Source organism: Hipposideros armiger, unplaced genomic scaffold (assembly GCF_001890085.2).
Source record: "Hipposideros armiger isolate ML-2016 unplaced genomic scaffold, ASM189008v1 scaffold_22, whole genome shotgun sequence".
In the NCBI taxonomy this organism is placed as follows: Eukaryota; Metazoa; Chordata; class Mammalia; order Chiroptera; family Hipposideridae; genus Hipposideros; species Hipposideros armiger.
In genome coordinates, this window is record NW_017731372.1 from 7139739 (window position 1) to 7154418 (window position 14680).

Genomic DNA, 14680 nt, shown 5'->3' on the forward strand with positions numbered 1-14680 from the left:
AAAAAAAAAAAAAAAAAAAAAAAAAAAAAAAAAAAAAAGACCCAACAGGGAAGTTATTTAGAAAGAAAAGTCATTTGGGAAAGAGAACACATGTATTAATAATACTTATTATTTCAGTTCTCTAGTTGGAGGATACAGACACCAGGAAACAAAATGATTTTATACTATCATAAAGATACAGCTACAATAATGTGGACTTCAGTTACTCAGGTAATTATGGAAAGAGCATCTTCTAGAGGATACATTTAATATATTCTAAATGTATGTGTTGAATATATCAAAACTAAAAGGGAGCATTTGTGATTAGTCAAACGCAGCTCAAATATAACTTAGTTGCAATGTCTGCTGGCTGTGATTAACAGGTAAAGAGTTGAAAAGAGTTCTTACTGTTAGGATTTCTAATCACTCAGCTCCAACTGTCAGAGCAGACACATGAATATAAGGACAAGAAGTACTTACAATGTGCTGTGTTTATTCTTCTACCTGAGGAAAGGTAAGCAAGCCAATACCTTGTCTCCAAGAATATAACTACATAAAGGCATACAACCTACCTGTCCCCCTGATTGTGTCTATTGGCCAGTTTACGAGCCTGGCGGTCCATTAAGCTTGTCCTAGATCGAGTTTTTTTCCAGGAATAGTAATATTTTACAAGGCTAGCAATTGTCTTATCTGGAAGCTTGGAAAAAAAAAAAACTTAGGTTAACATCAGCAAGTTTAATTCATAAACTCTGATGAACAGAATGAATATTTCTAACATTGCTCTTTAATACTTAGCAAAGGCATAGATGAAAAATATTTTCATGGGTACCTTTACGAATTATAGAGCTAAAAAGTGCTGTTACAGTCATAGTATCCCACTCACACCTATGTCACTGGCATTTCTGAATGAATATTCCCATTTGTTCTGAGGGGGGAGCGAAGAGAAGGATGTCACATAGTTAAGAATGGCCCCAGAAGTTCCCAGCATAGTCAATGTTAGTATTTGATTTTTCCTTCAAGAGTTACTGAATTCTTTTCCCTATGTGCACTGGAATTTTTTAATTGACATATAATTCACATACCATAAAATTCTCCAGTGTAAAGTGTACAAGTCAGTGGCTTTTAGTATATTCACTATATTGTACAACTATCACCACTTAATTCCAGGCATTTTCATAACCTCGAAAGGAAACCCCACACCCATTAGCAGTCACTCCCTATTCTCTCCTTAGCCTTGTCTCTGTGGCTCTGCCTCTATGAATTTGTATATTTGTAACATCTCATATAAATGGAATCATACAATATATATAACCTGTTATGTCTGGCTAATTTCACTTAGCATGTTTTCAAGAAAAGCTACTAAGTTCTTCACAATTAATTTTTAAAATCATTTTGTGTTAAATCCAGGTTTTTAAATAATAAATAATGCAAACAGAATTTAGCCACAGAATAAAGTCTTTGGGTATTAAAATGACTAATGATCATGCACTGATTTGTCATACAGGCAAACAAGGATGCACATTCCCAATCGAAAATGTTCTCTTCCACTATGGAAGACACTTAGATATATTTGCAAACATTATCTAGGTTTTATCCATTCAGGTTAAAAGAGTTTAATGCAGCAACTTCTCAGGCTTATATTATTTTGACACAATACTAAAAATTTAAGAACTAGAAAGAAAGAGCAGTTGTTCTCCTTTAAAAAAAAAGTAACAGCTCCTGAACAATACTGAATTACAGAATTTTTAAAAATTGATTTTCATATCTAAAGGAATATAAATTAGAAAATAAATATCCTTATGTTAAAAAAATTAGACATTTAAAAATAAAAATGAAAGTATGATTTTTCCCCTGAAACGACCAACTTATTTAATAACAGAATGACATACGAGTTATCTATTTAAGTCATAATAAAAATTAATTTATTACAAAATAGCATATAACCATTGTGCATTAGAGTGGTTGTAGAAAATAAAACTATATGCAAATATACTGATCTCAAAATATTTTTAAAAATTAAAATTAGATTGGAAAACCTTTTTTCTATTTAATAACCAGAAGGTGTTTAATAACAGCATAAGATATCATTCAGGCATGAATCAGAGTAAGACCAAAATTACCATACCATTTGCTGAATCCTGTGAAAGCTCTTCCCATGAAAACTAAAGGCTTGTTCAAATAGGACTTTATCTTCCACTGTCCACTCATCCGGAAAGGGAGTAAAATTAGGGAGATCAGCAAGGGACTTCTCAATGTTATGTTTATGCCAGAACAACATGCCAAGTGCCTTTGAAGAGAAATCATTCCCCTTTGGTTTTTAATGGACTTACGTTCCATCACACTTAAGAGAGTTAAACACAAATTAGGTTAAAATCTTAAGCCTATGACTTCAACTGATACACTCACAGTGTGGGGCTTTTAATAAGGGGTGCCCAGGTAGCAGACTGCATTTCTTTCTTTCTTTGAAACAGAGCCTCAGAACAGTGAATGTTCTTACATACCACATTTACTGCAGAATCGAGGAAACACAGTGAGCTGAGGCGAGTGCCTATAATTACTAAAGCAGATCTGGGGGCTCATGTCAAGACATTTTACCCACATGTATTCATTTGTCCATGTGTAGAGAAAAATATGCCAAAAGGAAAAATATCCAGTAAACCAGTACTTGAATGAAACTATTGATTATAACAAAACTAGAGGTGCTCAGCTGAGACTTAGAGAAATATAAGTTCTAACCATGATATTAGAAGTATACCATGAACTAAACACTTCCAAGAAGAGTAAGTACCTCAACTGCAACTGTAAGAATCTTTTACCACATATATACTTTTAAAGTTATCATAATGTACACAAAGAATTATTACGAGGCATATTAATAACTTCGATGACTTTATTAGCAAATCATCAAAAAGCCTGAAATGGACCATTTCCAACAATTCCACAACTTTCTCTTTTATTGTAGGTAAGCAGTAGGGCTTTATCTTTACTATAAGATACTGAGTATCATTTAGGAGAAGAAGTTTTATTTTTTAAGAGACTTAGCAAGTTTTTAGATAATAAGTTTTAAAGTTCATTTCTGTACTATGGTAATACTCCTTTAAAATGAACATTAAAATGAACATATGTGCAGTCACATTTTAAAAGATACCCTTTCTTAAACATTAAACAAAAAGTCAAGAGTTAAAAACAAAATACATAATCAAAGGTTTCAAAATACCCCCCTAACAGATAACTACATTTAGATAAACATCTCATTTTTACAGAAATTATTTATTATTATTTAACCATGTTACTGACTATAAAGTTAGTTCTTAATAATCCAGGTTACAGACAATTCACTTATTTTACTATTAATTCTTAAAAATTTATCGAATACTTAGTTGATGCGAAACTTAAGAATTCCTATTTCATTTTCATTTTTCCATGTTCTCCATCCCTCTCATTACTACAGATAATAAACCATAAGCCATATATATCTCCTTTTTCAAGCTATCTAATTTTTAAAAAGCCCATTGTGAATTATTTCATTCATAACTTAAAAGCCTTAACTATTTATTTAAATACAAAGTTTAACTTTTAGGTCTTTTAGATGAAAAAGTCGAAGAGAATTTACCTGTACTCAAAAAAATTTTCCTTTTTTTGGTAAGCATTTGCCAGAATAATCCTGAAGGCTTTCAGATACTTTTAAATCTCCAAGCAGAATAAGAAACAGAGGTATTGAGAGAAAAATGTTCAAGCCCTTGAGACGAATAATATTTATAAAAGCAAAATCCTTAATGCTGAAAGGTCAATCTTTGCTAGGATTTTTCTAGTACCTAGAAAGTATCCTAAGCATTTCCTTATGATAGAAATTATCATGATATTTCTTTGGATTTGGTAAATTTTGAGGCAAGACTTAATATTAAAATGTTTGTCTACATACCTGTTCCACATTGTAGCCATGTTTCTCCTTTGCAATTGCAATATATTCATCCACTGTAATGAAACAATGTAATATAATTATCCTCATTTACTTCATTTGCCCAGGTTAAGTTTTTTTTTTTAAACAAAGCAGAATTTAAACATTTATATTCCAGGGGTAAAAAACAGTCAAAAGTCATTTTGCATGAATGTTACAAAAAAGAATTTTACTTTTATGAACAAGATCAGAAGTGCACTTGGTTTAAAATTTTCCTAAGTATGACTTATTTCTATAACCATATAGCATATACTTATTAAATTCAATGATATTTCTGCAATTATTTTTGTATACAAAAACGATCTGTGGTAGCCAACAGAGCCTAATTATAGTATAAAATATTCATTTCTTGATTTTCTGTTGCAATTTTTATTTGAAGACACTTAGCTATTTAAGACCCCATCTCACATTTAGTTAGCCCAAAGCCTTAACCTTCCAATTTCTGATTGCAGTATACAGATGGTTTTGCTATAGTTTTGCCAGTTATACATACTAACACCTTTTAAATAGGAGTAGCATCCCTAAAATTTTCTTCAGCTTTTCCTCCTACCTATACAAACGGTGTTTGAATATTCCATTTTCATTCATCCTCCTTATGTAATCAAGCCAATAGAACTATATAAACTCAGCTTCAATGATGATATACAGGCTATTTTAAGGTCTCATTGCTGAGAAGTCTGCCATTTTACATTCAGCAGGACTCAGTTTTAAATGAAATCCATACAGTCACTCCTTGATCCTTTATACCATATATATGTGTGTATATATTAATTAATTCATTCATTAAGCACATTTTTCCAAAGCAGTGGTTAAGAATTCTGATCCTAACACCTAGTCTACCTGAGCTTGATTCTCAGTCTTGTTGTTAGTTTTTTTTTTTTTTTGCTGAGCCATCCTGCTACCTGTTGGCAGCTCAGCGGCAGCTCAGCTCAGGCCTGGCATCGAACTGCTGTTGCTCAGAGCTCGCACTCTTGAGTAAGCTCTTAACCAACTGAGTCACTCGGCCAGCCCCTAGTTTTTTAACTTTAGGCAATTAACTTGACCTTTTTGTACCTTAGTTTCCTCACTCTAAATGGTGATAAAAAGTGCCTTTCTCCTAGGATTAAATGAGCTAATATATGTAAAGTGGTTAGAATAGTACTTGGCACATTTTAAGTACTTTATAAGAATTTGTTATTATTATTAGTCAGTACAGTACAGTTTAAGATATAAATATGCTATTATAACATTAATGCTATTAGAATAACAACTATTTTTTATGGATGTTATTATATCTCCCTAGGACTGTAAGCTTTTGTTACAAAAAATCCAAATATTATAGTTTATTTAGAAACCATTGAACTTTAACACATGACAGGTCTAAATATGTGCTGATTAACTTTAACAAAATGTCTTATAGTCCTATAAATAGAAGGCTAAATACCAATCAACCTGTGGTTTTCAACCCTGGCTATGCATTAGAATCAGTGGGGGAGTTTTAAAAAAGTTAAGTCTAGGCTCCACCTCTGAAAATTCTGATTGAATTGGTTTGAGATGGAGATCAAACGTCAACAGTGTGTGTGTGTGTGTGTGTGTGTGTTTTAAAGTTCCCCAAAGTGATTCCAATGTATAGCCCTAGATCTTCAGTTGGATATTCCACATGGTCACCATACTATCAGGAAATACTGGCTTTCTGAATTTTGTTTCCCACTTTACTAAGATATGCACAAGTGTATAAAACAGTGCTAAAACAGCAAAAGCCAATGACACCCTGATACTAAGTTTGTGAATGAAAACCTTTGCCTACAATGAGGATTTAACCAAAGAAACCCAACAGTCTCTTTCAGGTTTCTCAGTATACAGTCCCAGGACAAATGTACAATTTCATGTTTTCTGTTTAAGAATGCCTCAAGAGCAATTAATTCCTAGATTACCAGCTAGACCTTTTGCTGGTATTTTAAAGCTCTTAAATAAGAACAATTACCAAGTATGCAGAATAATACTCAGTTTTCCATTTTTAGTTCTCTTATTGCATCAATAAGAATGATTAGACTTACTATGCACATGATCATTACTTTTCATGGGACTAAATAAACCATCATGGGACATCTGTAAGATTTAGTAACTATTTTTAAAAGACAAGCTTATTTTACAGCTGCTAAGAATAGCTGTTCGGTGGTTTTTTGTTTGTTTTAGTGAATTCAATGATAACTAAATCGAGGGGTGGGGATCTTAGTTTTGTTACCTGCACGTTTCCTATATCTGATGTGCCGCAAAGGATCAGGTCCGCTACATCACATTGAAGTCTAAAGCCACACCATGATTCAAGAAGTGCATGGTCATTGATCCAGAAGGTCTCCGTCCAGAAATGGAGAGCACAAAGATGACCTGATTGATGGCTGCTGAAGTCAGTTCTTTCCCCTTTCCTCTTTAAAATGGTAATGATAGTGGGCTCTTTGAAGTTTGAAGGCATTTCTTTACAGCTCCATACACTGAGGAAAAGCCTGTGCAGATGTCTACATAGTAACTCCCTCCCCTGCTTGAGGATTTAAGCAGCAATGCCATCAGATCCTAGGGTTTCTCAGTCTTCCTGGGCCTGACACAAGTTGGAATGATCAACCAACTATCTTTCAAAAAGAAAAACATTCTAATATAACAACCTCCATCAAAAAACAAAACAAAACAAAGACAAACTGTTTTTTCTTATGTGAATCTAAGAGGCCCAAACACAAATATAAATTGCATTTTGAATTGGTTGATAGATTCCTATTGACATAAACATTCAATTTCAGAAAACTTACATTTGGCATCTGGGATGCTATGATATGGAGACCACACAAGCATTCCTCCATTGTCTTTATCTGTGTACTTTGTAGCACCTGAGGAAAAAGTTAATTACTTTGAATATTACAGATTTTTATTTACATTCAAAATAATATAAGCAAAATTAGTTTATTTCTATTTTAGTACAGTACCTGCAAAAGAAGACAAAGAAACAAAGTACAGGAAAACAAAGAGAAGTAAAACAGATTTACAGTAAACATAGTAAATATCTCATTTATGAAAATAAAGGTAATTTCATAAACACGGAAGCTTACCCCTTTAAATTAAAAAGATTTCCTTAAGTACATTATACGTCCCTACTTCTTTACAGGTAATAACTCTGACTTAACCTCCGATACATCACTTGGGAGTCATTAAAATCTCTTTTAAACCCATAGAGAATACCTCAGGTGGTAAGTTTCTTGTTTTGCCCCATATTTAAATAGACCTAAATTACTATAATTTTTAAGTACTTGTATCTGCTTTTTATAGTTTTTATCTTATTCCTTGCTAGAAGCCTGCCAGCTATTTCTTTTTTACTTAATTTCATTTATTTTATATTTATAAAAGTATGTGCTGTGTAAGAGGAAAATAAAGTTGAAAAACTGTAAAATGCTACTTCTTAATCAAAGAGTCTACATCTAATCTAGAAGCATACTACTGCTGTTTTTACTTCTAATCTGTTTTAATCTAAAATGCCAGAAAAATTAAGTTCTACTGAAACTGCATTTAAATTAAGAATAGACAGAATGAACAAAAGCTTGACACAGCTATCCCAGAGCCAAGTACATGCCCTTGGGGGTCTGTCTTTTAATTACCTTTTTCTGGTTCCTTCCTAATTCTTTGGTGCATTCAAGTTAATTAAAACTATCAACAAATAATTCATTTGTTGCCACCTATTTTAAGACTTATCTATGAATATGTCATAATTGACTTTTATGAAGTGTTGATAGCTACTACCAACTAATGGCCAGAATTCCAAAATATTTAACAGAATTCTGAGGTTAAACTATATTTATAAAGTTATAAGAAATTTGAATACAGAACATTCATTTCCAGGTGGAAAGGAACTATTGTACTACTATAATCTCAATCTAGAGAGGTTATCTATCAAGCAATAATTTAGTATCACTCTGTAGTTTTTTATTTTTGGAGAATCATCATATATCACTACTGTCTATTCAATCAACAAATTTTAGAGAATAATACACTGTTAGTGAAATATGAAGCTAAAGTTGTTTTAAAAATTATATGCATTTCACTTTAAGGAAAAATTTAGGATGGAGAAAAGCGAAATGAGACAACACTATCAAAGTATTAGAAAAACCATAATTATGTAATAAATCTAAAGGTAAAGCTTACTACATTTATCAGCATTATCTTTAATAAAAAACAAAAATAGTAGCTGAAAATTTAAGAAAATGAAAGTTAGAAGTATAGTATCTAAAATTTATATTTAATGAAAATAAATTTTAATCTTTTAAAAACTTTAATTTTAACCACATAAAATAAAAGCATAAATGTAAAGGAGCCAAACCATCCAATGGAAATAATACAGATATCCTACCTAATTTGGTCAGAAGCCTTCATAATAAAATCTATTGCTATTTCTAGTGAGCATCTTAAACTTCAATCCTTTAACATGGCACTGACTTTTTTTCACAATGGATTGTAACAATAAGATCACTTAAATGCTACTTAATAGAACATGGAATGCAACCAAGTTTGCCATTAAGTCTCACATCTTAATAACATATCATACTTAATATTTAAAGATATTTCCTTACATCTGATTCTTGTATTACAGAAAATCTGAATTAAAATCTTCATTAAATCTCTTCTTAAACAAATGTAAACTATACTTTTGTATTTTTCCCCATGAAGAATTCCTAGCACTGTAATTACGGACTTGATTTGGCAAAAACTGGCATCCAAGTTGTGGTGACTAATAGCTCTTCTAATACAGGTGCACGGGTATGTGTGTGTAGAAAGAGTAACTATGTCTAGTAGCAGAGAATGCCTAATTAGGCATTTCACAATGTTCTTTCCCTAACCCTTGAACTGGACTCCACCATTTTCAATCATATATGTGTCAACTAGGCCCAAGAGATGACTGAAGTTCACAGGAAATGAGAAATATTTTTGTATAATGGTTAAGAGTGTAACCATTATAGAGCCAGGCCCCAAGTTTGAATTCCAGCTCTGCCACTTAATTTACTTAATCTATGCCTTAATTGAACTCATCTTTAAAAATAGGGATGATGAGAGTACCTACTTCAGAGTTGTTAAAAAATTAAATGAATATATATAAAGTGGCTGGCATATGGTAAACATTATATTAATAAGACTTATTACTAGTATATGCTTATTGAAAACCACTTCTTTCTTAAGTTCCCTTCTTTCTCTATTCTGAAAGGGCTTCTTCTCACATTATCAAATAAAAATACAAATGAATGAAACCTCATGTGGTTGCTAACACAAATGGCTGATGTCTCTTCTCACCAATGCTTTGAAAATGAGATTGAGTAGCTGAAATGACCTTTCTGTTTTTCCGACAACTCAGACCTGGTTCCTCTCCAATAAATAGGAGCAAGTAACTTGTATTATTAAAAACAATTTACCCCCAGGATGCCTTGCATCCAATAAAGTTTTACCCTTTCCATCGCAAAAGTAGAAATAAAAGAAAATATTTAAAGGACCATGAACCCAATGTTTATTTTGCTTTTATCTGCAACAATATTTAAGATTATACCTCAAAATTGTCTGATATTCAGAATACTGAGAATCAAACTTCAATCACAAACAAAATAACCAAGCCTTAGAAGTATCCTATCTTCTGCATGGATTAAAAAACAAACAAAAACTTAGATAGCAAGCTACCACAATTTTAATAGTCTATAGTAGCATGATAGGTCTGAAAATAAAACTATTGAACAGTTTTCAAAAGTATCAAATAAAACATTTAAGTTTAATCACTTTGAAATCTTTTAGATCTCCTTAATTGCAGTTGGTAAAGTATATTTATGAGACCAACCAGGGAAACTATAAAACAAAAGTACAGTTGGCCCTCTGTATCCACAGGTTCCCTATCTATAGATTCAACCAACCAACGGATAGAAAACATTCTGGAAAAAAATTATTATGTACTATGTAGTTAGGCTTACGATGGTTGTGTCTGTACTAAACATGTACAGGCTTTTTGTTTCTCATCATCATCCCTTAAACAATATAACTATTTACATAGCATTTACATTGTATTAGGTATTATAAGTAATCTAGAGATGATTAAAGTATATGGGAGGATGTGCATACGTTATATGCAAATGCTGTATTTTATATGAGCATCTGCAGATTTTGGTATCCTAAGGGGTCCTGGAACCAATCCTCAGTGGATACTGAGGGATGGCTGATTGTATAATTTTGACAAGCTAGGATTTCTACACCAGCAAATTTCAAAATATGTACAAAATTCTATTTCTTTTCGGATTTCCTTTAAGACATTTAAAATACGAGTTTTAAAATAGAAATCATGCAACAAATATTCTATTATATATAAAGAACTTAAATATTAAGAATATTAAGATACTCCGAATGTTTTTTAAAATTCTACCATTTATAAACTAGGCTCTGAATTATATACTTAATTCACCAGCTTCACACTGGGATAAACAAAGACTTTCCAAGGGGTGCATGTGCATGAATAAGTTTTACGGGAATCAATTTTCAGACCTTCAGCTTCCCTATGTTCTTTCCCAAGTCCATCTGCCTGAGAACTCATGTGCAGTCTAAGCTATCTGCTCATTCTACTTCTGACCTTCTTCCTAAATACCCTTCTCTCAATGAAATAAAAAGGCAGGTCTCTCACCCATCCCAAATCTTTTAAGAGCATACTGCCCCCAATTTTAAAACCTCTACAGTGCCAAAGGCTACCAGCAAAGCCCTCCTTTACTCAAGGAACCAGGGCTATTAGAATTTTAATCAATTTGCATTAATTGTAATAACTCAAGTCAGAAGAGATTTAACACTTAGAACCTGACGTTCACAAGAATACACATTATGGTGGAAGAGAAATTGGATAGGTGATCAATAAAGCAGTTTCAAGCACAAAACGTATTGTAAAATTCTGCGGGGAAAACGCATGGAAATTTCAAAGACAAAAAGGAACAATGTAAACTTTCAGACTGTTGGGAGCTTGTTCATATATTTTACAAACTAGGTACCATCATATTACTCTAGTATTTATATTTAATTGGATGCATTTAAAATAAGGATAAACAGCTTTATTTCAAAGTGTTAATATTTTCAATACACTGGAGATTACATTTCTCAACTATTATATTTAAACTCAGTGACAAACAATAGATGTCAACTTGCAAATACATGAGAATCTTTTTTCAAAATTCTTTTATGGGTGTGTATGCAAGTAAATTATTTTGAAGAACACTTCTTTATATTAGTTTTCACTTAATCTTGTAATATAGTTAACATTATCTCCCTTTTATAAATGAGAAAACTAAGGCCTGGCTATGCCAGTTTGTTCATCCAAGGTTACTATGCCATCTTAGCTACAAGGCATATATATAATAAGAAGCAAGATACTTAATAACCACACAAAACTGCTCCTCATGATATAAGTATAGACAGTAGATAGTAGGCACTAAATAAACGTTGGGAAGACCCAGTAAAGAATAAAAAAAAAAAGAACCTAAGAAAATAATCAGAAATCCAGTTAGTAAATTTTTATAAAGGCATTCTTAGCAATGCCTTTAATTCGGCAATTCTAACTTAAATCTCAATTCTTCTCATATTTCCTAAAAGTCAATTTAATAATTTATTCTGTGTTTAATTTCTATCATCACTATCATCTCCTCCAATAAAAATATTATCCACACACATAAAAATCCCATTTTCCTACATTCTGCTCATAATGATCTTGGCACCTAAGGAATTTTTCTTCCAAACAACTTGGATGGCTATGGGTGAACAAGCTCTATAAAGACAGAGTGGTTTATGAAGCTAAAGATAACAGTATGAAAAAGAGAAAAGGGGAGACAAGAGCTGACCATATCTCAATTTCTATCATTAATTAATAAATCTTTTCCAAAGAAATATGCTTAAATTCTCGATTATATTGAATTGATGGGAAGTAAAAATTTCTCACAACAGTATAACACTTAGAATAAAATAAAGCAGTGGTGCTATGTTGAATTGCATAGATGATCAATATTTCCCTGTAAAAAGTGTCTAATAATTGATAATCTACATTTGCTTGACAAGATTTGTATGTAACAGCTATAGACAACTATATACAGGTTGGTTAGGGGTCTTGTGTTTAAGAGCCAAATGACCTAAGTTTAAATGGTAACTAGTTTTAGTTGTGTCCTTGTGTTCAGTATTTTTCTACAAAAGATTAAGGAGAAAATGAATACATGAATTTAAAGAATGTGACATTTATGCTTATCCTAATAGAGTATCAATTAGTCAGAGTAAATAAATTGAAAATATAACTTTAAAAATTAGTAATATTTCAATAAATTTTTTTCCATAAATATTCTACTTAGGTTCAAAATAAGCAAAATATGATTAAGTAAATTGGATAATCCAAATAGTGGCCATGTGAAGTATGCCTAAGAAGTATTCTGCGCTTTTAATGAATTATTTTTAAATTCTGAAATTTGTTCCAGTATTTACTACTCTATTATGAAACAAAAAATGCTTTACAGTGATCAAGCCATGACGTGTAAATCTGTTCCAGCATGAAGTCTTGCTTTTAAACACAAAACCCTTAATCAATCTGTGTATAGTTGTCTATGAAACATAAACCTAATAGGGGACAAGACAGGTATGTTTATCAACCTATGAAATAATTCTGGCTGCTGAGTTCTAATTTGGAAATAAGTTTATTAGTTCCCCAAAGGCAGAGCCCCAATGAAGGCCCTAAATCAGAAAGGTATGAACATATGCAGAATCATTCTTAGTCATGAAATTTAATTTTTACTGAATAACTGTGCAGTCATGTAATCCTGGCAAGAATTCCATGAAATACTTGCTATTTCCATTTTACAGCTAGGAAATTGAGGCTCAGGGAAGGCTAGTGACTTGCTTAGAGCACAAAGATCAAAGAGCTGGGAACTGAATTCAATCTATCTTAAGCCAAAGCAAGTTCTTTCCAAATGTCAAGCTAAAACCTGAGGCAGCACAGTAATGTGCAAATGCCATTCACCTACTAACTACATCAGAGAAAATTAGTTTCACAAAACATGTACAATTATTTGAAGCCCACCAGTACACACACTGGTGTCTTTTAAATAAAATGTATCAACCGTCATGTCATCTAGAATACAATTACTAGATCGTGAGCACTCTTGTATGGTTGTTTTTACCCATTGAAAAATAGACTGCACTAACAATCCTTTTAACACTCATTATTTTACTCTCTCCCTTGGAATAGGAATTGCTGCTACCTAAAACTCTCTAAATGGTCGGTAAATATCATTTTGCATTGCTGTAATGGGCAGGGAAGGAATGAAAATACCCATCTGTAGTCTATATTCGAATAAACATGCTATTCCACCCATCCCCCCCAAGAAAAATACAAGTAAGCCTTATTAATATCTAATACAGAATTCAAGAATCCAATATAGATGCAACTTTACTATGAGCGAGCAATGGGCAAAAAACTGACCAACTGCAAGCAGAAAAAAACCCAGCCCCTTCAAAGTCTGTCCAAAGCCTGGACTGAAGAGGGTCTGGGTGGGGTGGGGAGAAGGAAACACGCTCCACTCCGAGAGGCTCCAGCAAGGGCGCCTCCATATGCGGAACTCTCGCCCAATCCCCGTCCAGGCTGAAATCCCGTGACCGCCAGGGAGTCTGTTTGGAGAAAAGTAGACAGGGAGCCCGCAAGCTGGGTTGGCAGAGGACACTGGAACCTGGCTGCTCGGGGAGAAAATGTCTCCTTGGCAGCTGCCGCCACTGTCCTGTGGTCTGACTTCCCGGAGCTGGCTCGAGAGCGAGGTGTGTGCCTCTGGCTTCTCCCCACCCCTTCCCCCATCCCTTTCTCTCCCTGGCTCCTACACTCCGCAGAGCTGTCGCGAGCAAGGCTACACCACCTAGCCAAAAAAGAAAGAAAAAAGAAAATCCCGGGTGCGCGTGAGTCGGGCAGGGCTCGCCCTGGGCTTCGGCCGGTGACAGCAGTCCAGGCATCCGCCGCCCTGCCGGAGCGCGGTCCTCTGCTCCTGGGGGCCGGTGGAGTGGCAACTGACACTGGCATGGTTCTTCCATACACAGCCCACACAGCCTCTCCCGCGGCCCCGCAGCCGCTCCTCCCCTGGCCGAGGACCTCCAATCCGCCGAGGGCCGTCTCCCTCTGCTCTCCCCGACCTCGCCCCGGGCCCAGGGGGCAGAAGGGCGATGCCACGAGCAGGCAAGTGGCCTCCAAAGGAACCATGTTAACCTTGCAATGCACACATCTGCCCACACGCCCTGTGTCACAGCCCTGCCAAGCCTGACAGCCTCCCCGCCAGAGATGCCTGCCCATCCCAGCCCCACATCCCTCCCGACCGCACACCCGGACCCCTAACCCGCCCGCCCTCTACCCTTTCCACCCTATATCAATCCCAGAAAAGGGGAAACAGAATTGTGCCTAAACACATATATCTACCTGGATCAAATTCAGGGATCCGGGCTTGGTATTCAGCTCCGACTCTCATCCCAACATCTGCAAAGCAATGTCAAAAAAAAAAAAAGAAAGAAAAAAAAAATAAGAAAGAAAAGAAAAAAGAAAAAAAGAAACGAAAAAGAAACGAAAGAAAAAAAGAAAAAGAGACACTTAATAAAATATAAAAATTGCTAGAGGGAGGAAAGGAGCGGCGGGTGGCTGGGAAGATATTAACTCAGGGACACTCCAAGAGATGGCAGCGGATGGGGGCGGGGAGCGGAGGG

At 34.3% G+C, this 14680-nt stretch overlaps 1 protein-coding gene across 4 annotated transcripts in view; it reads right to left on the reverse strand.

The window, feature by feature from the left end:
* RCOR3 (REST corepressor 3) overlaps positions 1 to 14680 on the reverse strand; it is a 49416-nt gene that overhangs the window by 33932 nt on the left and 804 nt on the right. For all 4 annotated transcript variants that reach the window (XM_019635523.1, XM_019635521.1, XM_019635522.1 and 1 more), the window contains exons 2-6: positions 14400 to 14456; positions 6718 to 6795; positions 3902 to 3954; positions 2105 to 2266; positions 552 to 676 (exon numbers count right to left, since the gene is read on the reverse strand). In XM_019635523.1, coding sequence (XP_019491068.1) covers positions 552 to 676; positions 2105 to 2266; positions 3902 to 3954; positions 6718 to 6795; positions 14400 to 14456 — 475 coding nt within the window. The remainder of the gene's footprint in view (positions 1 to 551; positions 677 to 2104; positions 2267 to 3901; positions 3955 to 6717; positions 6796 to 14399; positions 14457 to 14680) is intronic.